The 27,157-nt window shown below is 38.0% G+C and overlaps 1 protein-coding gene across 1 annotated transcript in view; it reads right to left on the reverse strand.

Moving 5' to 3' along the window:
• LOC137261222 (U1 small nuclear ribonucleoprotein 70 kDa-like) overlaps positions 1-27,157 on the reverse strand; it is a 117,274-nt gene that overhangs the window by 73,774 nt on the left and 16,343 nt on the right. Inside the window, exon 4 of the mRNA XM_067798934.1 lies at positions 21,409-21,467. Within this exon, the coding sequence (XP_067655035.1) occupies positions 21,409-21,467 (59 nt within the window). The remainder of the gene's footprint in view (positions 1-21,408; positions 21,468-27,157) is intronic.

Here is a 27,157-nt window from a genome sequence, read left to right on the forward strand (position 1 = left end):
TGAGTATCATTTCATATTCATACAAAATGCCCCAGTATCAGTTACATATTTCACAAAATGTACCCAAGTATCAGTTGTGTAATTTATAAAATGCCACCAAATAACAGTTAATATACAATGTGCCAAAATATTTGTTTCATATCATATACAATGTACCCAAGTTTATGTAACATACTGCATACCATGTGCCCAAGCATTGGCAATGTTTTTTCATACAATGTGCCAAAGTATCAGTTGTGTATCTTATACAAAGCCCCCAGGCCTCAATTATATTTCACTATGTCAACTCAATGCTAGATGAAAGATCATGAACGCATTCATCATTTCCCTTTGAGGAAATCTATAAGTACTGGTGTGGTGCTGATAAACCTACAAATCAGAGCTCATTTGGGATTCAAACCCATCATCATGGTTCCTGCACACAAAAAGGATGCAGTTCTGCAGAGCAATTCACACAGCCTTACGTGACTGGGGTATGCTATGAATGGATTACACCATGTACACATTATCTTTCAGAGCAGTCATCATCTCATCAAGATTTACTCATCCATCCTTGAAGTCAATATGGTACATCTTGTGGAATAACAATTATCCGCTGTGAGCTCACTTAAAGTTATGAAAGCAAACCCTCCTAAAACATTATTTATAACCCTTGAGAAGAAATGGTTATAGCTGGCAAACAAGATACCAGATAAATCCTTCCCTATTCATACAAAATTATATTCTTTCATACATATGCCCTGATGTCAACCCAAACCTATCGTGCTTCAAGAGAAATAAACAACCCAGTACTCCAAATGACTTAACTGCCTTTAAAATGCCAACCAGACCATTTTGAGAGTTCTTGGCAACACTGCAGAACATAAAGTGTGTGAAGAGGATATTAGTCCAAATCAATTCTTTTGCTTAGTAAATAAAACAAGTGATAAAGAAGCAATGAAACGATCGCTCAAAATGGTTGATGATTTACAGCTATTGACATCTTGTCCCGAAGAGGAACTGTCCTCATAGGCGCTGCATGTCAATAACACCCAATCTGAAAGTGAAATCCAATTCAATACGTGACTTGTATACGCATGTATTCAACATGTCAACGCAGATGATATTTCTGAGAGCCTTCGCTTCGAAACATATTAGGGCTTTTAAGAATGTAAATAATACAAACTAATCAATGGTTCACAGTTTGAATGACATCAGAATATCTGAATCTGGCTGAAAGGCTTCTATATTTTATGACTATCCTCTTAATAACAGATATCAGATTGCTAAATTCTGATTCTGTAAACTTCCCCATAAACTTCCATTGCACTACACAGAATACCACAAGGAATGATATTATGTAATTTAATATTAATTAACTGGTAACTAAAAAGGTGCAATATGGACATACAAATGAGCACAAACATTAATTGACATTCCAGATCTGATATATTATGTTAGTCTGTTAATAAAAACGTGAGTCCATGACAGACTTTCAAAGTTAATTGCAACACTTTGAAAACGAATATTTGGGGGAAAGTATTTCCTATTTGTGCTAATTCACAAAATGAATCTATTTTGGAATTGGCTATTTCTGAAAAGTAAAAAGTAAAAGTCTAAAAGCGAACTTTGCCATCTGGCATTTAAATAAAACAGATCACAGTGATGGACCAGAATGCACTCTATCCCTTTTCACTGTGATCCTTATAACACCAAGGGACAAAACTCTGCTCATCCAATATGTAGTGGCACTTAAGATGTAGCAATTGGGATTGTGCACATTTGACAGCCATGCTTTCAGGCAATTCACACTGCACTTGTTTCAGGGTTACAGGGGAACAGTCATGTTCTTGAATTATCAAAACACTTTCTTGCTGGGCAGTCAGCTCTGTTGCATGGGCCTTGGTGTGGTCTACTGCCAACACTGAATGCATTTGTTTTATTTCTATGGGCTATTACCAGTGTGCATTCCACAGTGTGATTACTACCAGATTGTCATGTAAATCTTATAGGAAAATGAACTACCTTTTCCTGGGTGGTACTGGCAACAGACCCAATGGAAGCATGTTAAAGACCGGAAATACATGTTGGGGTTTGGAAGAAAACTGTGGTGGGTGAATGAATGTTGTTTCATGCACATGCTCTGAGGTGAGGAGGTGTTTAAGCAGGACTGTAAATCAGGGTTAATGGGTGTGTGAGTTGGCTGACGTCTGCCAAGTTGGTTCAGATGGGCCAGCTCTTTGATAAGTGGGCGGTCCTTTTTATGGTGGATGAGGTACTTGATGCTTGGTGATTTGGGGGGTTGAGTGGATACCAGTGCTTGGTTGATGGGTTGACAACATCACAGACAGTGTAGCAAACACTCACCACCCTAATGCACTGGCAGGAAACATGGACCATGTTAACTGGCGTCTAATAAATGTCATAACGCATGAAAGGCATGATATAACAGACACAATTCAATAATCATTACATACAAAATTGGAGGAAATAACCATTCATAACCAATGATGTTTTGAAGATATGGAAACAACTGGAGGAACCTGTTCATTAAATGAATTTAGCTGCACATTACAGACCATTTGAACTTCATAACTTCCAAGTGGTTGCATCTTCTGATCAATTTTGATGGGGCTCCTGAGTACACTGACCAATGACAAATTAGGATGCAAAGACAGGTTAAATGAAAGCAGACAGCTTAGGCACTGATGAAAACTAACATTAGTCCTTACATCTCACTGAAAATTAACAGTGGTTCATCATTCATCTGACTAGATATGCCAAATTCATAAGCGCCCATTTGAAACAAAAGAACTGCATCTGGTACAGAATTATGGCACTCCTATGTTTGTGAACTAAGGAAGAGACATTTACCATTTTCGAAAGTCATGGGTAAGATGCTTGCGGTATTGTCACTAATTTTGACCAATCCAAACATATAGTGGATCCTGGCATACTAACAGGGGGTAACTATTCACAACAAAACCTAGTGCCTTGAAATACCCAGTATATCATGAAAAACAAACCAGTGTATATCCATTTTGTACAAAGCACAACAAATAACTTAGACTGAGCTTGGTTTTAAGCTGCTTTTAGCAATATTCCATCAATAGTCACAGTGGGAAACAGCAAAATGAGTTTCACACATTGTACCCATGTTTGGATTTGAAACCAGGTCTTCAGTGTGACGAACCAACGCTTTAACCACAAAGCTAACCCACTTCCCTAAATGACTAAGAAGAAAGTGAACAACATTAATACGTTTCAAAGGGCACCTGTCAAGTTTTTAAATAAATAATTCACAAATCTCAAAGCAGGATGATGTATTGGCTTGCTGAAAATATCCTGATTCAGAATCAATTTTACAATCACTTTTCAGCACGACATAAAAAGTTGTTCAAATACACTGCCTGTAAATGCAGACGGATTCTCTGATGGGCACATGCAGAGTTAGTTAGATTATTAAATACTGTATATTGGCTTGAATCATTACCTTATTGAAATTCCACTGAAGTCAACTACTGGAAACAAAGAGGACACAGGCGATTTATCCTATATGATGTTGCTATTTTTGACCAAACACCAACAAACCGCATCACTTATTCAACCTCTGACACACAATGAACATACTCCACATTAGGATGTTCTGAAATGTGATTGACTTAAACACCCAGGAGACATCATTGTCCATTAAGTTCATTAATGCACAAGAGTTGCTCCATCAGTTACTGGATCACAACTTCATTCAACTTTTCTTGGGATTGCCTCAATTTCAACCAGCTATTGTATAACAAGTCGTATGTCCCTGTGGTATATATCCACACAACATGTGCCATGTTTCTGAGGATGATAATAGTGATGGAAGGCGAAACTCTAACCGAGGTGTGTCGACATTATGAAGAAGGACCTGTTGCCAAGAATCACATCTGGTCCAAGACAGAGAGGGGAAGGAAACCTCTCCAGCACCAACTCATCGTCTCCAGTAACTTCTCACTGGCCCTCTACTGCAAACCTTGCCCTGTTCATTACAGAAATGGCTTGTTGACTGTGCTATTCTTTACACTGCCACTGTTTATTAATTATTAGTGTCACAGTTCTGTTCAGGCTATGAGCTGACAGGCAAGTTGCGGCTGACTAAACCTTAGAGTTGAAGTGTGCAGGTTGTACCGTTTGTAAGGAAGCATCGCTAGCGTCAATGCAGTGTGTGACAGACAAGGAGGACATTCCATGGTAAATGGAGAACTGACATGGATACCGACATACACAAGCAGTTGTGCCCCGCTGAATGTGTATGCTCCATGTAGCAGTTACGATTCTACGTCCTGGCTGTAAATGATTAATTCTCAGCTTCAGTAAGCTGGTAGTGGAGTACCGTTTGTTCTGGATGTTGATACTCCCTTGTCTCTGTGAGGAAGGTGTTTCACGCTTGTCTTTTCTATTCTGCCTCCTCTGGCAGACCATAGTGGACGGTGTACCATGGGATGAGTAGCAGAGTCGCGTGATATGTCATAGTGGTCACTTTCCTGAATGTCCAATTCAAGTGTCCTCGTAACTTCCGCCAACTACTGACATGTTCCGTATAGTGAACCGAGAGGTAAGAACATTGGATATTACCCACCAAAACAGCGACAGGCTCCTAATCTTGTACATATGATAAGAGGATTATGTTACTCACACTGAGAGCAAGTGCAGTCTTGTCGCAGACCTGTTCACTGCGCTGAAACTGACATACTTTTTACTGATTCAAACTTCCACCAACTTACTGACATATCCCATTAATACAACAGCAGTACTTGCAAAATGTACCAAACCGTGATAGTACCATCATATACTTTGCTGGTTTTCATGTTTAAGTATTTCAAGCCATTGTATCATACAATGGAACTTGTCATTGCATCATTCTTCGGTGATTACAAGGGAGATTAGCATTAACTGGACAATGCAAAAATGCCACTTAACCCACTGCGACTGACAGCTAATTCATAAATTGTTCCCTTTCATTAATTACTAGTTGCTTAAACGCTGGCCTCATATCAACTGATTTTCTTCTGTCTTTCTTGAAGACAAAAATATATAAGGTCTGACTGAAAAGTGAAGCTCCATTTACAAGAAAAATGAATACATGTTGCAATCTTATTTCAAGTGAAGAGTTCATAAATGATGATCATTTTAGGAGGGGTAGTGAGGGAAGGGTGGTTGTGTTGGTGTGCAGGGTTCCTGTGTCTTTTCTGACAGTTCAAGAACCCAAGACCACTTGATAATGGATGTGTACCTTTATCATCAGGGTAGCTTTAAGAAGGACCACTTGACTTTCAGACACCATTTCAAACATAAAACCATACATCAATCCTCTTTTCATGGCATCAAGTACTTTAAAACAAAACATGTTGTACACTTATAAATTCATCATGTAGATCTGATGTCAAATGTCACACGTGTCCTGATGATAGTAACTATTTTAGTAGCGAATTGTTACGGTCCACATACTCATGACACCAGTGGCAATTCACAGGTTTACCTAATCATTGGTTTAGAGTTGGACTTTGGCCTGCAGAGTAATTAGTTCCAACTGAGCTCACAGTTGTGCATTTGCAGGACATGATGCGTGCCTGCTTGATGAAACACACTCTCATAATTAGTAAATTCTCCGAGTTAATGCATAAATGAGCTCTGTCCTGTGAATAAAATGTTTTCTCTGTAGCATAATTATATTTGCCATTCGTGGCACTGGGTAGCTGGAGGTCCTTGTGTCCTCAAAAGAGTCCACTGAGAGATGAGTAGCTGAACACTGCAATATACCAGATTTGTGAAAAGGATCTATAAATCGAGTCCAGGCAACACAATGATAGACATCATGAGCACCAATATATGCTACTGGGATACTGTGACATGTATCCACAACCCTGACCATCAGTTCCTGTTGTTCGCCACTTGTTATAAGCATGGGTCAGACAAATTCTAACTCTGATATTCTTTGAGTCGAAATTAGTGGTACTAGCAGCATGTGTCTTGTGTATATTTTCAAAGCTGACATCAACAGTAAATATGAAGTAAAAAAAAAAAAAAAATCAATATACCTGCATTTTAAACAAATGAAAGTCTCCAATGGAGGACCTACCTTTTGAAAATGTTGTAACAACACTCAAAAGAGGACCAATATACTACATAGAATACTTTCTTCATATTTTCAACAAGAAATAGTATGTTTGAGAATAAGGATTACTTGTTACAGTATCCATTAAATCAATTAAAAAGCTTTACCTTATTCAGTACAAAATCATTTTCTCACTTAGTCTGAGAAACATTTGTCAGTGGATGATAGTTCCCTGACAACTGACTGACAGGATACTCATGCTATTCCCCTGACAACAAGATAGGACAAGTAAACTGACAACTGAATCAGGAGTCAAAAGCAAAAATCTCTTGAAAGAGCCAAATTCCCCATTCTGGTTCTGCACAACATCTTGGTGGTGGTCTAAGGTGTTTGTTGGATGTGCTCATCATGTAAGCCATCATCAGTTCACATAACTGTAAAATGTATTGATGTGTAGAAATCAATAGATCTAAACTGAATAATTCAAGAGTTGTTTCAATTGTTTCACAATGTTTAAAACCGTGTGCACAATGAAAAACGCCTTATACTTGACAACCCTGTAGAATCAGGAACATGAAGATTCATGGGAGGCATCAGTTCAAAAACATTTTCACACAAAAACAGCTGAAGCACATTCAGCACAGCAAAACAGGTAATATAAGTATGCACTTAATATATATTGAACAAAAGGGATCTTGAAATATTTTTCTGTGAAAACAAAAGCAAAAATTGTATCAAAAATATTCTTCGTCTGTACATGACCACTAATTTCATTGTTCAGAGTACCATCCAATTTTCAAATTGGGATGTTTATTTTGTCATTGAGAAAACACAGAAAAGTTCGTAAAAATATTCCCCACAATATCCATGATCCCTAATTCTGTTGCTCAGCATATCACCCAATTTTCGAACATATGAATCCTTCAAACAAGCAAATAATGAAAATGTTATATTGATCTTTATCAGACACTCAAGCTAGGCACTTACTGGTTTTGACATCAGATGAAACAACACATATATTAATGTGTGAACAATGTACATCACAAATTCAGAAATGAACCAGTACTTCAATATATTCATAGTTTTAACAATACAAGCAGCCTGGATTATTCAATGACAAATGAACTGGTGTAGTATAATAGAGTAATAGCAGGTGCTTGATACATAATTAATGCACTAGGACATGTAGGTCACATTTGTGTCTGAATGAAACAGCCTTTTGAAATTGAAATTGATTTTTGTTATGGACTGTATTCTTTCCAAACTGCTTCGTTTTTAGTTAAATAATTGCTCAATAAGTCTAACTGAATTCCATTGACTCATGTATAGGTACACGATATATCTCAATATTGATCAATGACTTTCATTGGACAACAGTTCATGGGTAATACATGACTTCAGAGTTGTAACTAATACTGATGATCATGGATGTAAACCAGATTCTGAAATGTTGACAATAAATGTCTTAACAGTGAAACAAGAATCAGACTGGGTGAACACCAACTCCAGTATTCCACACCCCTTGACCTCTTCCTTTGCTAGTGGCTACATTGTTACATTCCTGTTAATTTGCAGTAATTATTGTCAACAGTCTGTTGGAATGTAAATGGTACAAAGACAGTCATGTGATACAATGTAATCAGTTGTGCCCTATCCCAATCAATGCCAGCATCCAATATGTCATCTCACAAAGTCCATTCTTTCAATGCCAGCATCTCTCAATGAGCAGAATCCTTTCATAATCCCTGCCAGGAAGTCCTTCACAAAAACCCTGTATGGAAGGTAATGCATTTTGTGAATAGTTGGAGCTGATTCTTGTTCTATCCCAAATTAACTCAACCTGCACACTACCAGAAGCTGTGTCATAAACAGTGGGCTGACAACATTAATGCAAGCATTTTGTAATGGAGTAGATATAATTTGGTGATGCGAACGCAGCCAGGATCCAACAGGAACGGTGCCGGTGCTCCAACACATGCTTTGAATCAGGGCAACAGACCAAAACCCATCACCATCCATTTCAATTTATCAACCATAGTAGCCAAAGGTCAAGGTCACACCGACCCATTCTGTCACAATCGCATCCTGCCAGACTGAACCTCGGTCAACATGATACCAAGAGACACATCCCAGAAATTCCAAATAAGGTCCACCAACGTGGCCATGTAATAAGATGTTATAATGATTATAAATAAATAACATGCCATGAATATAAATACCTGCAAACTTGACACAACTACAGTACTACTCAAAGTTAATATGACTAAGTTTCCAATGCAAAGTGTTTCTGTAGCACATCATACTGAAGTTTCAACTGATAATGACAACACATGTAAATCAGCTTGTCAAGTCTTCAGTGTTCATGTTTCCTTGTAACTGATTGACATGTGCAAATATATCCTAGTCACTACTCCATCCATGCTTCCACCAATCACAATGACTCCTATCTCTTGAAGTCCTTGGGGGCCACATCAAAACCTCAAATAAACTTAAATGAAAACAACCTCCAGAGTAACATCATCTAACGATAGTGTGATGCTGTACATGATTGATGTGCCCATAAACTGCAGATGAAGCAGACATGGACCAAGGCTGGGTTGTAAGCTTCCGATTGTGCAAGACTTTGTCAAATGGGACAGATGCATCGAACAGCCTTGTCAAGTGAGAATGTTTATCGGAATAATTACCAATGTGTAGCTGCCAGTTCAATTGAGTATTCAGATCTGTAAGTGTGTGGTAAACCTCATTATACCAAGCCTGGCCTTGTATCATAGCCCTGTAGTAGAGTGCATGTCTGTGGAAAGGAAGGCATCACCAACAGATAGTACAGTAATTACCAGCTACTTAACAGTTGGTATCTCTAAAAAGCTGATAAGAGCATCTGGGACAAAACCTAATTAACTAAAACAGTTTCCAGAAAGAAATTATGCATAAGTTTATTTTGATTCCAAACCATTTCAGAATAAATGAGATACTTTGTATAGTCATGTCCTGAATTAATGACGAGAATTAACATGAGATATGTTTATAGCGGCAGTAAAAGGGTGAATTCCTCATATGTATGCACCTTGATATCCCCGGGGATACTGTTAACAGAAACAGCTGGCTGTGACAACCAAAGAATGTCAAAACCGGCATTCAACAGCTCCATCATCATTATGTACATGGAAACATGTGAACTTGCATGGAGTATATATCATATACACAACAGACATCATATACTGAAAATTACCCGCTATACCTTTCTGGTTTTTATTTTGTATCAATTTCCTTCTGATTGAATTAGAAAAATTGTTTCTGTAGTCTTCTAAGCTCAATCACTTCACTTCTGATAGGTGTATATCTCTACTTAGACTAAAACTTAGTTTCTGAATATACATAATTTTTTATTGTCGTAAATAAACCCATTTCAGTTGAAAAGGAGCCACAAAGAAACCTGCCCACAACCTACCCACTTGATACAGTGGTTTCATCAAAGCTCCTTATTGACCAGGCACTGTCAGCTATTCTTGCTGACCGACAAGTGCTGGACAGCATCTGGTCAAAACTGCTCCTTGACAAGCTGCTGACGTCTAAAGAAGAGACTGTTGGTGTTGATGACCCTCACAACAGATACACAAGTGTCTTGTGTGGCCACTGATTATTATATTGATAGCCATATAATAGTGTCTCACTAAACACTGCCCAAGAAACTGGCCTCAGCGGTCACTAGCTATTGACCATTTCCACACTGGCCATCAATACCAGGAACCGGAAAGGGCACCTGTTGAGCAGGAAATCATCAACAGCAGGACCTGACAAAGGGCACTTGTTGAAATACAGCTTGATCAAGTTCTGATTAGTTCAACAGCGCTTTGCTTCCAGGGAGTCTGTGCAGATAATCTCTCACTGCAAGTGCTTCACAGTAACTATGGTATATGAAAGGGCATATATTAGTGATATTACACTGTGACAGCCATACTTACATACGTTATGAGGAAAGCTCCCGAGATCATACGAGTTCTATGGTGCCATTAACTATTTACCCACACAGTTATTGTGGATGGCAATTTTCATCCCCTCAGGGACTGCTTTCAATTTAGCCCGACATTTGAAATGCCTGTATGAATGAACAGACACCTTCTTTTACAACGTATTATGCTGTATTAGAGATTGCACTGGACAAGAATAGCACAAATTCTTGTCCTTTATCGGCGGATTCCAATTCTCACCTTGAACCCGCCACCACCTTACTGTCCGCAACCTTTCAGACTCAAAAAAGGCATAGACAGCTAGACGGCTGTGTCAAATTTCCCTGGCAAAGTTCACCATCCAGCAACTACTTTACTGCATGTGACATGATACAAAATGTAACTCTCTTTTACGAAGATAAACATTAAGAACAGTTAGAATGTCATTATACAGCTGAACCTTCATTGATTATCCCTGCCTAAAAATTGACAAAAATGTTTCGTTGAAAGAATCAAAACAAAGATTTCTTAGTCCTTCAACAATAGTTCTATACGATTATCACAAAGATCAACTTGACTGGGTTCTGGTTATTACACATGCAAATGAAACAATAGGTTCATTCACTAGGTCAGTGAATTCATTGGCAAGCTGGATTGTTTCATGTAGGTAATTGGACGCAATGAGACAGTTCGTTCATCACCAAGGCCTGGCAACAGCTGTCCCTTTATATACATGCACACTGCACACCACAGGATCATTGTTGTAAGTCCCTGAAGTTACGGATCTGCTTTTATTCATAAATTATCCTTCCAACTGGCAAAGAATCATTCACAGCAAACTCAAAGTGGTACAAGCACAATACTTAGCGTAGGCTGCGCGACAGTATTGGGAATTTTTCTAGCCTGTAAATTACCTGCACTCCTGTGAAGATTCAAGTTCAAACTGATCTTCAATAACCAATGTTAGAAGTATGCGTTGCCTAACGAAATCGGCTGGAAAGGTTCAGTTACTGTTGACACATTATTGTATCCCAACTGCATGGACCAATGCTCATGATTTTGATCACTGGTCCAGACTTGATCATTTACAGACCGCCGCCATACAGCTGCAATATTGTGTATGGCATAAAACTAAACTCACTCACTGTAATACCTACAAGAGGTAAGTATCGATACTGTGAACCCTTTCTAATCTAAAAACCTACATACAATAGACATTGGTATTAAGTGCCTAGTGTACATTTGTATCACTACATGGGACACTATGCCTTCAAATGACCTACAAGAATGCTGGAGGAAAATAACACCATAGGAATGCCAGAATGGTTTCCCAACCTGACAGGACTCAACACACGTGGCAGTGTTAAAACACATATCAGTTTCATAACATCAATAGAGCTCATTGATCTGAATTCAAAGTGATCTTATCGATGCTGTGACATATTGCCCAGGTCACAGGTGCCTAGCATGGCAAGAGAGTGCCGCAGGCAACCCTTTCGTGTGTTGATTGGCCACTTGGCCTGCACAGCCAGACTCCTAACAGCTTGTAATGAATGGATAGAGAGCCCTACGGGAGTGACGCCGCCACCTATCAACTCAATCCAACAGCCACTAGAACAGTGAAGAGAGGTGTGCCTGCATGGAGAGAGAATTACAAAGAACTGTTGGCTCTGACTTGTTCAAACTGAAACCCTGCTCATTCTACCCCAGGCCAGGAACAGTCAACACTGACTCCTTAACACAAGTCTTCCTTCCTTCTAATATGGTTTTTGTCCTCGTTATTGCTTGATGGATTCTAAATGTTATATACTGACAGAATGATAAAAGGTACATTAACATCTAGTCTCTGATATGAACATATTCTACATAAAAAGAGCTTGTAGTTCAAATAAAAAATAATGAAAATCAGGCTTTCTACTTGAGACTTGCATGGGCTTTGTTCTGACATATTTGCTACGGGGTGTGTATGACAGACTTGGACTATGGCACCAGTTACTGACGGGAGTATATTAGGAATAAGAGTATTTAAGGCTACTGAGAACTGTATTCCATCTACACCAGCTTAATTTGGGGAGAAAGCATGAAGTCATACAGACATTTATCGCTTGTAAAACCCACGTGAAGGGGTATAGTGTCAGCAAGCCAAGAAACCTAATTTGTGGACATCAAGGACTGAGAACCATGACAATTGGGTTTTAACATATGTAAGTGATGCAAATTGTGGTGCCTTACAGAATTGGCACAATCTTGCCTCTGCAGATACGGACATATTACCCCAAGCTTGATCAGATGTTCTTTCATCCATTTTTCAAACTCAGAACAGTTCTGCCATTAATCAGGTGATGTCCAAAAACATTTTATCTTCACAAAAAGACTACATTTAATTTACTTTAAATGCGAGTAGACGAGACATTTGAAATTCAACTCCCTTTACTTAGAACAATAACTACAAGATCTTACTATTGTAAACATATCTATGTCACAACATTCACAGTGAAGGGCACAGCCTGTTCCTGAAAGAAGACAAAACCTACAACACCAATCATCACTGCACATAGTAACTTTAAACCTGACATTTCAGTCAGAGAAGATATGAGATACTAAACTGCAAATGTTTGCCCATTTGATTGTGATCCGACTCCATTAAAGATGAGATGAAGCCACCTTGACATTCAGCCTGTGCTATTTCATATATACCAACTTGACAAGGCATCCTTAGAATAGATAACAATCTGCAAAATGTCAGCAAATTTCAGTTTTCATTCATGCCGAAGGACAATTACCGATGTCTTCAATGCAGTTAAGTTCCTGATTATTGCGTCAATTTGCACTATATTCACAATATCTGCAAACTTCCAGCCACACAACAGCCGATGAACAATTGTGACCAGAAAATCAGTGATCAATATCATGAGCAAGCAAACATCAGAGTCAATGACACGCCATCTAAGGAAACACCAACACTGACCACTTGATTCCAACTGTACAACAGGCGATGACCTATCTTGACCAGGCAATCCAGTGATCAATATCATGAGCAATCAACCATCACAGTCACAGACATGTCACCTACAGAATCCCAAACACTGACCACATGATCTGACAAGCTGTACAACCAACATGAGTCAGGAGTCAGTTCTAAGACAAAATCATTTCTAGTATAAGTTCTTGCGCAGACAACATATGGAATTGTTTAGTTTGACGGCACTACAGACCTGTCACAGGTGAACGCCCTTGGATCCATCTTGAAGGCAATGTAGCATGTACTTCCTGGTTTCACATCAACAAGTCTGTAATTGGACTGCTTCTGCACTCATTAACTTTTATGACATATTTATCACATCTACTACAGTCCTTTGATGTTCTTGCCATTGTATTTAACCACTGTTCTTCCATCAAGTTCGGTTCTGTCAAAGCAGGAAAATTAGTTCATGGGAGAACATATTAATGGTAATCCACCTCATAAAGCTTGTCTCAGGGGAAAAAGAAGTCTGATATATTAAATGGTAAAGTATGTTCATTTGTTCCATATAACTGGATCAAGGATATTATCTGAATGGAATAAAACTGTTCTACTATTCTTTAGTCTTCAGCTTATAGGTTTTACCAGACAGATTACAGGTGTCTAATCAAAATAATCTCACTTTAAAGATGTGCGTATACACAATGTTATCTTTGAGACCTCTGCTCAGGTTCCAGGAAACAGTCTGGGATTATTCTTACAGAGCTGATCTGCTTATTGCCTCGAGACAGCTGGACATAATAGGACGACATACTGTCGCCTCCTTCAATTCTCTAATGCCAGCCTTTAAACAGAAATAAAATAGAACAAAAAACGTGTGGGCCAGCCTAACATACTTGTTTGATGGGGGGTGTATCATTATTTTTTATGCATTTTTGTTTTTAGGAAACCAAGTTTTTTGTTTGGACATCAGGATAATTGGTTCAGATGATACGTGGACAAGATGGAACCCACACGTCTCAATTTGGCATTGATATCACTGACAAAAAAGACTAAGGAAGTTAAAAAATGTCAGTCTTGTCCAATTATCCAATAGACTGGGTAGTAATGATGACAGAAGCTGGATATAGTGACCTTATACACCTCTGACTGACAACATTGTTGACATTTGCCAGGAAGAAGGCATTGTGCAACATTTTCTGCAGAGGTCTTTGGTGTGAGGGTGGAGGCATTACACAACTCTGTTGACCTGGATAGTGACTCACTCACAGAAGACAATCAGGGATGTTCTTCCAGCCACTTGACTTCAGTGAGTGGGAGGCCAACATGACAGGTAGAACACATATTGATGAGTCAGGTTAGCTGACATCAGCCACATGTACCGACTGCAAGAAAGACAACGAGGCGGCGGTCATGTGTGGGGAAGAGATCGCAGCGGATGAAATATTCATCTTTATTGCAAAAGACCATCCTACTGATGGAGACGGCCTTGACATAATATGTCTAACTTGACAGAATTGTTCTAGTTGGGAAAATCTGACTAGGATGAATTCAAGTAGCCAGTTTGCTTATCACAAAAGGTTTTCTGAGACTCGTCATTTCAGCTTTGGAACATTTGTTTTTCTCTTCAAATGTAATGACTATTTGTTTTTCTGGACAGATCATATTCTGACTGAGATGGAATTCCTTTAGTCAGTTTGCATATCAAAAAGCGTATTCTGAAGACTCATGATTTCAGCTTTGTAGCTTTTTTTATTTTTCCCTTCAAATGTAATGACTATTTGTTTTTCTGGGCTGATCATATTCTTTCACTATTTCATGCTTAAGAATGTAATGTCTCTTTAACAATTTAATCCGACATGGGGGTGGGGGGTGGAGGGTGGAAGATGGAGGGTGGGGAGGATTTCATTCAATATAACATGCTGGTACTTAAATGTAATTGACTCTACCTACTTTCAGTAGCACTAAGAGCTGGAGTCATCACTCCTTTAACACCAGTGCAGTGCTTTCATTGATTTAAGATATACAGCTATGGATCTTGGCATGACAAGCGTGTTGCTAACAGCACCACATTGACAAGACAGTCTACATACTGCATTATTGATCAATACACATCATCAACACATTTAGGTGGGAATCTTCAGAGATGCTTGTCTGGAAATGACTGATCAGTTTCACGTGACTGATTGGGGATTTCCTACACCTACCACTGTCTCATGGCGATCAATTCTTAGGTAAATATATAGTATGTGTGTCAGAGAGTGTATCTGACTCACAAGATGGAATAGAATTCTTTTAGAAAACTGGGTGGATTGTGGATATGTATGTTGAGTTTTCCAATACTAGGTGGCAATCTTTGTTCGACAGTCTGGGGGTGGAGGTCTGGGGTTGGCAGGACAGACACAGATTTTCCATGTCGGCATAGAGAACTCTGTCAATGAGTGTGTGTTAGTGAGTCACAGGGTGTAGGGTGGATCCACCACTAATTGTGCAGGTAGAAATTCCAGGGATTTCCCCATCTCTGGAGGTGGCATGACTCAACGGGCATAATATCTAGTGGGTCCCTTCAAACAAATGAATGTATCTCACTTGTAAGTTTATCATGTAATGAGGTGGACGATGCCTTTCTCCAGCTGGATGGTATGTTGTTTTATTCTATATTGCCTTCTTAAGACTTTACTGTATCACTGACAGTTCTCACATGAGCGAGACTGAACTGTGTTTTAAGCTAATTTTAGATAACATTCTAGCAATATCACAGCTGAGGACATTTGAAATGGGCTTCACACATTGTACCCATGTGGAGACTCGAACACAAGCCTTCAGTGTGATGAACGATAGCTTAAACTACAAAGCTATTCAATCACTTGTTTCAAAATTTTCTGAGCCTTTGGTGTCTTCTGGTTTTCAACAATTTTATTTGAACCTCTCAAGAATTTCTCACGAACCAAAATCTTTACTTTCAAACGTATCAAGAAAAAATTTGAAAAATTGAATTTGACTGACAGCAGGATCCTGTATTGCAGGAAAAGTCTTGAATGACAGGAATGTCTTCTGATATGAATATTCAAATTACTTCTATTGTGCCAAACTGGTTAATCACAATACAGACATGGCATGGAACTCCTTCAAGTCATTTTACTTTGGTTTATCCGTGATTTCGGTTCTCTTCTTCTTAGTAAGCAACATGGTAAGCTTGGCAAGAAATTCTTTAGCGACAAATACAGGGATTAACTTACTTACAACAAAGGCAAGAGCAACATGAAAGGGATTAAAAAGACATCGCAGCTTTTGTTCAAATGAGGAACTTTCTGCTTGATGTCTCCAAAGGAGAGACAATTGAAATGCAAATTGCAGATTGAGCCAACATCAGATGAAAAGTTCCTCTTGCAAAACAGCGGAAATGACAAAGGCTTTTACCCGGACTAGTGGTATTAATTTAACTTTCTTGCAGAAGTTGGACACAATTTTTTTCTGTTCGGCTAAATACAACACTCTTATAAAGCACTGTTTTGTAGTTGTTTTATAGTACCACAAATCCAAACAAGAGAATTACAGTTTTACTAAATGCTACCTCTAAATAACTGGTACACAATGCAACTCAAAGATCACTGTCGCAGTGAATCTGTGAAGCACTGATGAAATACCCACAACAAATATGAAATAATCTAGTGTTCAAACTGTTTCGGAGGCATTCTAGAAGTTGTTAGTAACACGACTGACAAGTCTTTCTCGATCATCAGCTTCTATATTGTGCAATAGCGTAATGTTTCAGTGTACTTCTATTGACTGTAAGTATCTATACTGAAATGTTGCTATAGCACAGGAAAGAAGTTGATCAACCATAATGACATGTCATTCCTGATTTAGTTTTCAGGGTAGATCAATGTTGTTGATAGTGAAGCATCAGATGGTTCTAAACTTGAATGGTATATCACTTAACTAAGGCTAATACCCTGGATACTGTTCAAACTTGTTATGTTAAATAACAGCTCCATGTATGTTAAATAACAGCTCCATACACTTATATTCTGACCGAGCATGGGTAACCCTTGTCAATTCAGCACCATATGAAGAAGGGCCTGTATATTAATGACTGGGAGATGACAGTCTAGTGATTGATATTAACAGCATCGAACCACTCAGCTGGTTCACACAGGGAAACACCAAGTCAGCCATTCTGACCATCTGATCCATTTAGTCACTGTATTCATACCCAGAATCCGTTGGTCCCTGAACAGCCATAAACAATAGTTTCCATCACAGCATGGTTCCCAGTTGCCCTCTTGGCAGCGCATTTACCAAGTTAGGGCCATGTGTTATTTCAGACATTGTCAAGATGTAATTAGGGTTCCATTAACTGTTTGACATAATTACAGCAACATGATCAATTACCAAGTACACCTTACGATGCCCCAAAATATACAAGATTAGGCATGAACCTGACTATAAAAACGTAATTCCCCCCTAAAATATCAACCTAGCTGAAAAGGAATTTACTGCTCAAATACCGGGGCAATTTAAAAATCTACAAATCTGCCACACGTGATTATCACAAAAATGTTTAGGGTTGTTCTAAACTTGTTTGAGACATGACAGGTTAACGAGAATCCCACACGTGATTTCTTTGAGGGGAGGGAGAAGGCAAAGGGGGAGACATAAGTGGGGGGGAGAGGAGAAGAACATGATGTAACTCTTGTAATGAGAAAACATAGGTGGTCCAGAATGGGTTTTTTTTAAAAGTTTAACCATACAATTCCAAAGCATGTTTTGAGGCATATCAGATCAACCATGTTGGTGTGAAAGAAATATGAGGTGTTAAACAATTTTTTCAGGCACGACAGATTTACCAATGAAATATCAAGCTGTTTTTCTTTGTTTTAGTAGTAATCATCTATGTCATGTCAAGTCACACATACAGTGTACACTGGCATGTAAGCCTGAATGTGAATCAACAACACGCGTTCATCAAAAACATTAGCTCCATCCATCATGAATTCATGAACACAATGATCCTGAATACCCAGAACAGCACAAGGTAGGGAAGATGGGGCCTCAGATCAGTGCTGAAAAGCCCTATTGAGAGCAAGTATCAATATTTAAACACACTCTATACTGTCTATTGATACCTTGTTTCATCACATACCGCCCACCTGCCTGTCACTCACATTTAACTCCATCACTTAAGTTTCTGTTTTTTTCTGCGGTGTAATAATGAGAAGAGTTTTCATTAACAGACCATGTGTTAATGTGATGAAATTGCTTACTTTCACTGATACATGTTTGGCGTTGTTTGAATGAGGTCTTAATAGATTCACTGGAGTATAAGCAACATGTGTTGTAAATTACCTGTAACTCAACCATTACCTGGAACTATCACCCAGGTAATAAAACAAGTCATTTTAAAAATAGTATTCAGCAAATGTCAGTGTGTATACCAATGCTGGTAAATCAATCATATTTAATTTGTCAGAACACTTTGATCTTATTTAACAAATATATGTTTTACAAATTATTAAAGTTATCTTTCCATTTTTGTTCACTTGAGCAAAGCAATGCCAGGACTAGCAACTCTAACTCCAGTGTGTTATCCAAGTCTTTTGATAACAGAAGCACTAAAATAGCTTTGTCAAGTAGGCCAAGATCAATGTATGGTTTTGCTATTAAGTATTGCGTTGATTTGATCCCATAATGGCATTGCCTGGATCAAACAGACAAATGGCTGTTTTTAGAGGTGGTGGGTGGACATGAAGTGTATTTAGGGAGACACAAATATAGGAATGGTGTGAACACTTCGTGTGTCTGCATAGCAGATGTTTTCAAATTCAAACAACAGTTCTGTAGTGCGACATTACACTCAGTCCCAGGTATATAATGATCTTGTTTCATCATGTATCTAGAAAATCCAACATAATCCAAATGGATCCTGATTGATTTCAATCAAATCCAAAGCAAATAAAGTTCCATCTCGTCACTTTAGGAAAAATATATAAAATGAAACTGAAAGATGAGAATAAAACAGGTCGATTTTAACCTGGCAGATTTCACATCCACAACTGAAAGCCGCATAGCAGAATTAACACTGTATCATTTGATACAGGATATTGGTGAGGTCGAGTTCTGGATTAGAAGCTTCAGTGTAATATCACTTCTAGTTTTGATACGTTCCCCAGAAGAGCAGGCTCTGATACTGACAGGCAAATCATGACACACATCATAGAATATTGACCTTCCTTTTGAGATCAGCTTTTGTGATAACATTAGCCTTCATGACATACCATCATCAGCTTTTGTGTCATCAATTAATGTGCCACCATCAGTTATTGTGACATCATTGGTAATATCACAATCAGTTATTATGACATAATCAGTTGTGTCACCATGTGTTATGACATCGTCAGCCGTTACATCCACCCGACCCTACACCCTTCAGTCAATAAAGTAAACAGACCCAACCCAGTCTGGAGATTCCCTATGGCATTGAGCGAGTAGGCAAAATACCCTTCTATGATGATTCAGCATATATGTGCCAGATTATATTCATGAAGCTGATAACCTGTTGTTGATACGGAACCGTTTCTCCATCACTGCGTACGAGTCCTACGCTCGCATCTTTAACTCAACTTATTCATTGCTTTCCCTGAAGAACTTACTTCACTTCACATAAATCTAAGCAAAGGACAATCTCCATTATAATGGCCCTATCACAACTGACCCATAAGTGGAATGGCAAAGTCAGCTGATTGGCAATGTGCCACACAGTGGAATGTTGCGATATGATCCTCAATGGAGTTGTTTCGGCTTTCCTGGATCTGCACCACAAGTTAGCGTGCAGAAAGTTCAGTGATACAAACTTAAGTCTTCTGCTGCGCAATTCACCTTCAACTTACCTTATAACACCATCTCAAATTGCAGCATATCAAATCCAACACAAAATGTTTTCATTTGGTCACTTTGGAGAGAGTCATCAAAATGGCATGGAAATTTTGGTATAACATTATTGAAACATAACTTCAGTATGACATTCTACTTTGGTAAGACAGAAATATGAATGCATGACAACTTTGGTCAAACAGAAGTTCGGACAGATAAGATTTTGGTCAAATAGAATTTGGGGTCTAATAAATAGAGGATACCAAACGACCTACCGTGTAATACCATTTTTATTAAACAAGTTAATGACTTGGTATCAAACGAGCGAAAGTGAGTTTGATACTAAATCTTTAACGAGTTTAATGAAAATGGTATTTCACGGAAGCGAGTTTAGTATTCTGTTTATTACTCGCCAACATAAATTGACAGAAACTGAGGCAAAATTGCCTACAGTGTGAGGACTCTCAGCTTTCAAGTCCAGCAAGGTCTAGTAAAATCGCGACATCAACATTAGCATTGTGACGTCACAACTTTGAACCATTTTGACGTCACAGGTCAAACGGTATTACACTAGTGTAATATTGAAGTGAAAATATTACACTGCAGTATCTTCCACGGGCGAGTAATAATATCTTTTCCTCCTTTCACGGAGACCAAATAAAACCTGACAAGATTCAAGTCATAAATCAATGTTCAACAAGTATTTTTTTCAGGAAGCCTGTTGTACTAAAACATGTTCGCCTTTTGTTTATGTTTAATAATTTGCACTGATTGTGAACTACTGTATCGATGTTGCCAACCTCAAGTTTCAGCTTGTTTCATGAGCTCTGAATAGTTCATCATCCACACAAATGGGATATGATAACATGTCAACCAAGTCAGCATGCCTGACCACCTGATCCTATTAGTTCCCTCTCATGACAAGCATGGGTTGCTGAAGACCAATTCTAATGCAGATCTTTAAGGCTTAATTAACTGAGCAAGATCATATGCATCATTGACTAGAAGTTTACATACTGGTATAGCAATCCAAAAGTACTTGTGAGTACCAAAGTATCACAATGTTATTAATAATAAAAAAAATTGGTACATATCAATAACAAATAAATAATTATCAATAGACCCGCATTAGAAAGTTCAATGTCAAATAGGAATTGTGTTACTCATATTAAACACTGGGGGTTAAAAATTGAAATTACTGCCTACCAATTGTTCCTGTTGACAATATAGATCATTAATAGCAGTGAATCATTAATAAATTGCTCCTGCTCATACATAAAACTGTACTACCATCAAGTATGTATGTTACTTCAATTTTTTAGCGCAGTGTACACCGTTCCTGCATATTACTGGTACAATGTACTCAATAACCTTGTCATCAAATGATGATGTACAGGAACATGATGTATTGCTTTGTAGAATCATGAAGGCAATTCTGACTGAACTAACATATGTGCAATGCTACCATGTGAATGTTGACATTAGTCTGTGGCTGTGTTTCGTGGATACTGTGGCTGTTCCTAAGTAGGGGTTAAGGAGAAAACACTTACAATTCTTGCAATAAACAGAGTCTTGTAGGCTTCACCGGGTGCAGTGGAGGCTGGGTCCCCTGAAACAACAGATACAATGAAATTATTACAGTGGAAGGAGCATCTGGTTGTGATGACAGTAAGCTTGGGATAAGGCTTAAGACAATTTACCACTTACATCACTGCACTGAAGTGTATTCCTGTTATATCATGGCATGTGAATAATATTCGGGTTATATCAGGACATGTGCCTAATATTGGGGTATAATAAGGGTTGTGAACATTCTGGTTATACCATGGAGTGTCAGTAATATTCAGGTGAAGGCATGTGAATAATATTCTGGTTATATCACTGCATGTGAGCAATATTCCATTTGCATGAAGTCGTGTTTAAGCAGTGTAAGTATATCACTGCATGTCGCCTAGTTTTGCGTGGAAATCGTGAAAAGATGCTTGCATTTAGGTGTAAGTAACTCCTCGGGTTTGTGACTCTAGACAGATGTTTGAACCCATGGTCACAGGTTGCTGGCACATCCAAGGGACACAACTCTGCTAAGCCAAACAAAACCATGTTAATGATGCGACACGATCCTTAATGTCAGACAAGGAATGTAATCAAATATGCTACAGGAACTAAATATTTATGGCGGCCATAATGTACATGAGTAGTTATCAATACAACATTTATACAAGCTCTGTACATCACAAGTCCTTTCCAAATATAATTCATACGTTGATAATGCATTTGTGATCAATATATATCTTTCCATGACTATCTCTATTCGTCCTGAATTTGATTGCAGGGCTCTAACATTTCCTTACCTAAACTATGATGCAATTAAGTCACACCCGATATAATTTCGATGAAACAATTCAACGGTTATAATAATAAACATGTTAAATTCAATGCTAAAGAAGAATAACAAACCACATCAACTTGAATTAATGTGAAACAACAGCCTCCGTAAGTTATCTTTCAAGATCCAAAACAAACAAATCCAATGACAATGAAATTACTAATACTCAAACAAATAAATTTGGTAATGAAATAATTTGTTTGAAATGAGATCCAAATGTAAATAATCGTAAGATTTTCTGTTTTGCTCATATGTACAAAAAACATTTTTCTTTCATTTCAAAATGGATTAGCTAGCTTAAGAATTGATCCTATCATCAATTATCATGCCGAGGTATGCATGGACAATTTAAGCTGAAGCCCTTATTGGTGACAGTCACCAAGGACACATGTGTCTCTCCAGCACACTATGGTCGAGACAATTGTTTCTTTTCCACCATACATTGCGTGCCAGAGACTTTCTCTTCCTGGGTTTTACTGCACACAAGTTCATAACGAGCAAGTATGTGAAAACCCCAGGGACATGCAATATCAAAGTTTATCATATAGATAGAGTGGCTGGTCTCCGGGGGCAACCAGGAATGAATCTAACAGCCACATACTGGTGAATACACATTCATAATGTACAGTAGTGTAACTTCAGGTTCGGCTGTTATTACCAGGAATCATTACCGGCCATAATGGAATCTTATATCAACATTTACAGAAATGCTTTGATATGATTAGGCATTTGCAACTGAGTGAGTTCTGTGTTGAAATAAGGAATTGGGAACACTTAAATGTAAAGGATCATAAGCCATTTAAAACATGTCAGGGTCATCAGCTTCTGCATTGGCAATACAGATTTACAAAGTTTTTTTAAAAAATATCATGTTTTTAACTTCTGTCACGATCACATCAGGTAATTCTCACACAAAGGCCAAGCTGCTCTCATACAAGATGAAAAACAGAGCAAATGATAAATAGGTCATATTTTGATTTCATTAAGAATCAAATTAAATTATCTGTAAGGAAGGCAGGCATGTAATAAGGCACTGTATCTCTCAAAGCATAAAATTCAAGAGAAAGTGTTTATTTCATCAGAAATCAACAAAGGATGCCTATTTTAAGCTTGTGTATTGTTTATTTATGTTCCCCCGAGAAGATGAGAGCCAATTAATAAGACATATGATGTTCTGTCCGCATATCCATGTCACTGAAACCCTGCTACAAGATTAACATGCACAAGGCCTCTTGAGAAATGTCCCAGCTCAGTAGACCAGTGCAAGACAATATCAGTAAAAATCAATTATTAATAACTACTGGAAAATCAAACAGGCAGGATAGATTTTTTGTCCAGAGACAAATTAGCTTCTGCAAGTATAGTAAAATCAAACATTTTGTAAGACACAAACAACTGTAGCATAACCAGCTTGGAGGAGTTGTGTCCCCTTAAGTGTTTCTCAGAAAGTGTGAAAATGTAGCTCTGGAGTTATATCGAGAGTTTTGAAAAATATCGATATTTAGTTGTCCTTGTGATAGAACTGATGCTGAAAGTTCAGTGGTGGCTTGATTCCAAGACAATGATTTCTGTCCTTTAGCCATCACTGAGATCACAAACAAGAATCCCTCCCTGCACTAAAGTACAATGTGGTGCTGTGAATTTCCCAGGGCAGTAATCTGGATCTGCTGAAAGGACGATATTCTGTCCAAGACAGCACAAAAAAATTCAAATTTATTTTCACAATTTCTCATATTTTATAGAAACAGGGATAACGAAAAATCCATTTTTGAACAGTATTAAAAACATTTCCATAATGTTCTGCAAATGCACAAAGTTATGAATCCAAGATAAATCCCAGATATATTTTGCCAGTCACAAAACATATGACTTCCATTGTGGAGTGAGCTGACATATGATGTAATGGCAATAATTCTATACATTCTGAAAGCTGAAAATCAATGGTTACTGGTACCAAACTGCTTGAAATGATTCATATTCAATTTTGCAACACAGCACTTTTTAACACTAACTACCTCAAACACAATGCCATTAGCTCAGAGTATGTTATATTTTCCTTGCCTGTGAGGTAAACATTTTAGCGATTTAGTTGTTAATGATGCCTGTTTTCTCAATTTGGGGCTCTTGATGGTGAACTTCATGCACAGCAAGGGCTACACCTCTTCCATGTCCCATTTACCTGCTTCTAATCATTTCGCCCAAAGCAAACCATCCTGGATGAACATACATTGAAGTCTGTGATCTTGACAAAACATGCAAATATTTATAAAAGGAATAACTATCGAACCTTTCAAAATCTGAATGACACGCAAGCTCCACTAACAGAGGAGGTTCAATACTAATGGAGATCTGCCATTTTCATTCCATCGCCATATTTATAAAAATGTTTGAAAACGGAGGAAAGAGTGCAAGATCCATTTTATTCAACATGACAATATCAAGCTGTGCTCAAAATTACCCTCTCTTTGGTTTTAGAAAATGTCACTATCTTTGATGTTGAGAAAAGCACAACAAAATTGCTTCCACAGGTAACTGAAATAGCAGAAACAAGTATTTCGCCCAAACTGTCACAATATTATTATCCTGCTGCATGAAAAAAACAAACAAAGCAAAAACTTATCACAGAGTTGTCTCCCTTAGACTGGTTGGCAAAGTGCACAATTGTTTTTTTGCAGGGGTACAAGGTCTCAAAAGATATCTACACTTTTTCTTTTGGCAATATAATACTTTACCAAAAAAACAAAAGGTACAGAAAATTTCCATTTATCAGATTATAACTGCTCGTGGCTCAAAGATACACATCTTTACTCACGACAAATGATCAAAAAACAACTCTTTTTATGATCAAAAGTTACTAGTGACAAGGGGAATGAAAAATGTTTGTTACACAAGCAACAAATACACTTTAAGCCAAAGTGATCTAAAAAGCATTGGAACCTACTATATAATACTTGCATTACCAGTACCAACACATGATTATAAATCACAAAGCCTTTCAGATCAATGACTGTCTTAGTCCAAGCATCTTAAGAATCTCCAAGAGTTATCTCCCTTCTACCACAGAAGCAAGTCTGCAAGAACCAACTTACTGACATCAAATACAGCAATATATATACATATGCCATTCTTAAGGTATCAAATTGTTTCAGGCAATCATCTTCTAAAAGAAATGTCAACCCTAACATTCCATTATTTTTTTCCCACTTTGTCTCCATTGAGAAATGAGACCTTCAGAGTTAGGCACATTCAAAGTGACATCAAAAATGAAGTTAGTGATAAAGTAATTTTCCGTGTGATCCATATTGCTCCTTATCTATATAACAGAATTCTGAGTACAAAGGGTCTTGTTCAATTTTGCTCACGTAAAACAATGGGACACATATCAATCTGGACAGTCTATTCAATACACATATTTCATCATTCCCTCCTCCCAGTGTTCACGAATAGTGTCTGACCCTCTGACAAATCTGGCAGATTTGCCAATGGTCAGACAGAAGTCCCCAACCTGCTGACCCCAGTGTCTGACTGAATATATTCCAATAACTTTGTCTGAAGTTGTTATTTGTGGCATGTAACACTTGTTCACTGTGTATAAATTTAGGTTTATAATGTTTGTCATAATATTATGTTAATAATTTCAAAGCCGATTATGAGAAATGTTAAATTTGAAATGTATGTTTTATTTTATTCTGTGGGTCCTGTGAATTTTCAGTGGGTCAGACAGACATCTAAAACTTACAGGACTCTATGTCCTGTTACTTTGAAACACCATTCAAAAACACTGGGTCCTTCCCCCGCACCCCCCGCCTCATTTGGTATGCAACATTTGTTGGCCAAGACATGCAATGCATGATCTCTACATCCCTACTTTTGCCACAACTATCACCCCAACTACCCCATCCCTTCTAACAATATTACATAACTTTCCAAAGGTTTCCAAAGGATAACACAAGTTTTCGTAGTTCAAAATTTACACAAAAAAACATCTACTCTTCCCGTCAACATTAAAGCAAATATTGGCAGTGTATTTTCCTTACTACATATTTCACTCCCACTTAAATGCTATTTTCCCAATGTCCATCAGCGCTTTCTACTGAACTGCCTTCTTAAATTAATCTAGCCAGACCATTCCACATGTCACTTGCTATTAGACATGTTTCAATTACACCCTAATGGAAGCAATGGCCTTACCAATACAACAGCACACACACATATATCCTGTGAGAGGACAGGAATAAATGTTCAACGTAGAAGATAACAAAGGAATAGCAGAAAATGCAAAAAGTTGAAGATATTTCTGCAAGACTAGGGACTGTACTTATTAATCACAGCATATCTATGATATTATAAAATACCACACAGGTACTCTTTTGTAGGTAGCCACATAACAAATGGATTCTAAACCAATCTATTTTTCATACTTGACACTTTAAGGTGGTGAAATAGGGCATAAAGTGAGTTCAAGATGATTTGACTTGTGCATGTATCCTTGTCTTGAAGAGATACTATGCAATAATTTAATATGTATTTCCATCCTAACAAATCATACTAACTCCAAGCTAATCAGCTGTCTCCGCTTGTCTGAGCAGGAGACAGGGTTACAAGAACTACCATCTCTGAACATCTTATGGTCTGATGTAGTCAGGGTTTGAACTCCAAGGTCCATGTGGATCCTCTACTGGAAACCTCAATCTGAAGTTTTCACATATACAAGAAAGTGATAAGTGGACACTCTTAATTCAACATTATTCTTCATGGAAATCATACAGCTGTCCATGCTCCTCAGAGCTAAGTCAATATGAAAGCTGGACAATATAAAACAATATACACCAGTCTTGCAGAGGCGTTATTATTCACAAACCATCTACCCAAGTGTCTCCTGCAACGATTCATGGCAAGCAACATTTGCATTA

This window comes from Haliotis asinina, chromosome 14 (genome assembly GCF_037392515.1).
Source record: "Haliotis asinina isolate JCU_RB_2024 chromosome 14, JCU_Hal_asi_v2, whole genome shotgun sequence".
Taxonomy (NCBI): domain Eukaryota; kingdom Metazoa; phylum Mollusca; class Gastropoda; order Lepetellida; family Haliotidae; genus Haliotis; species Haliotis asinina.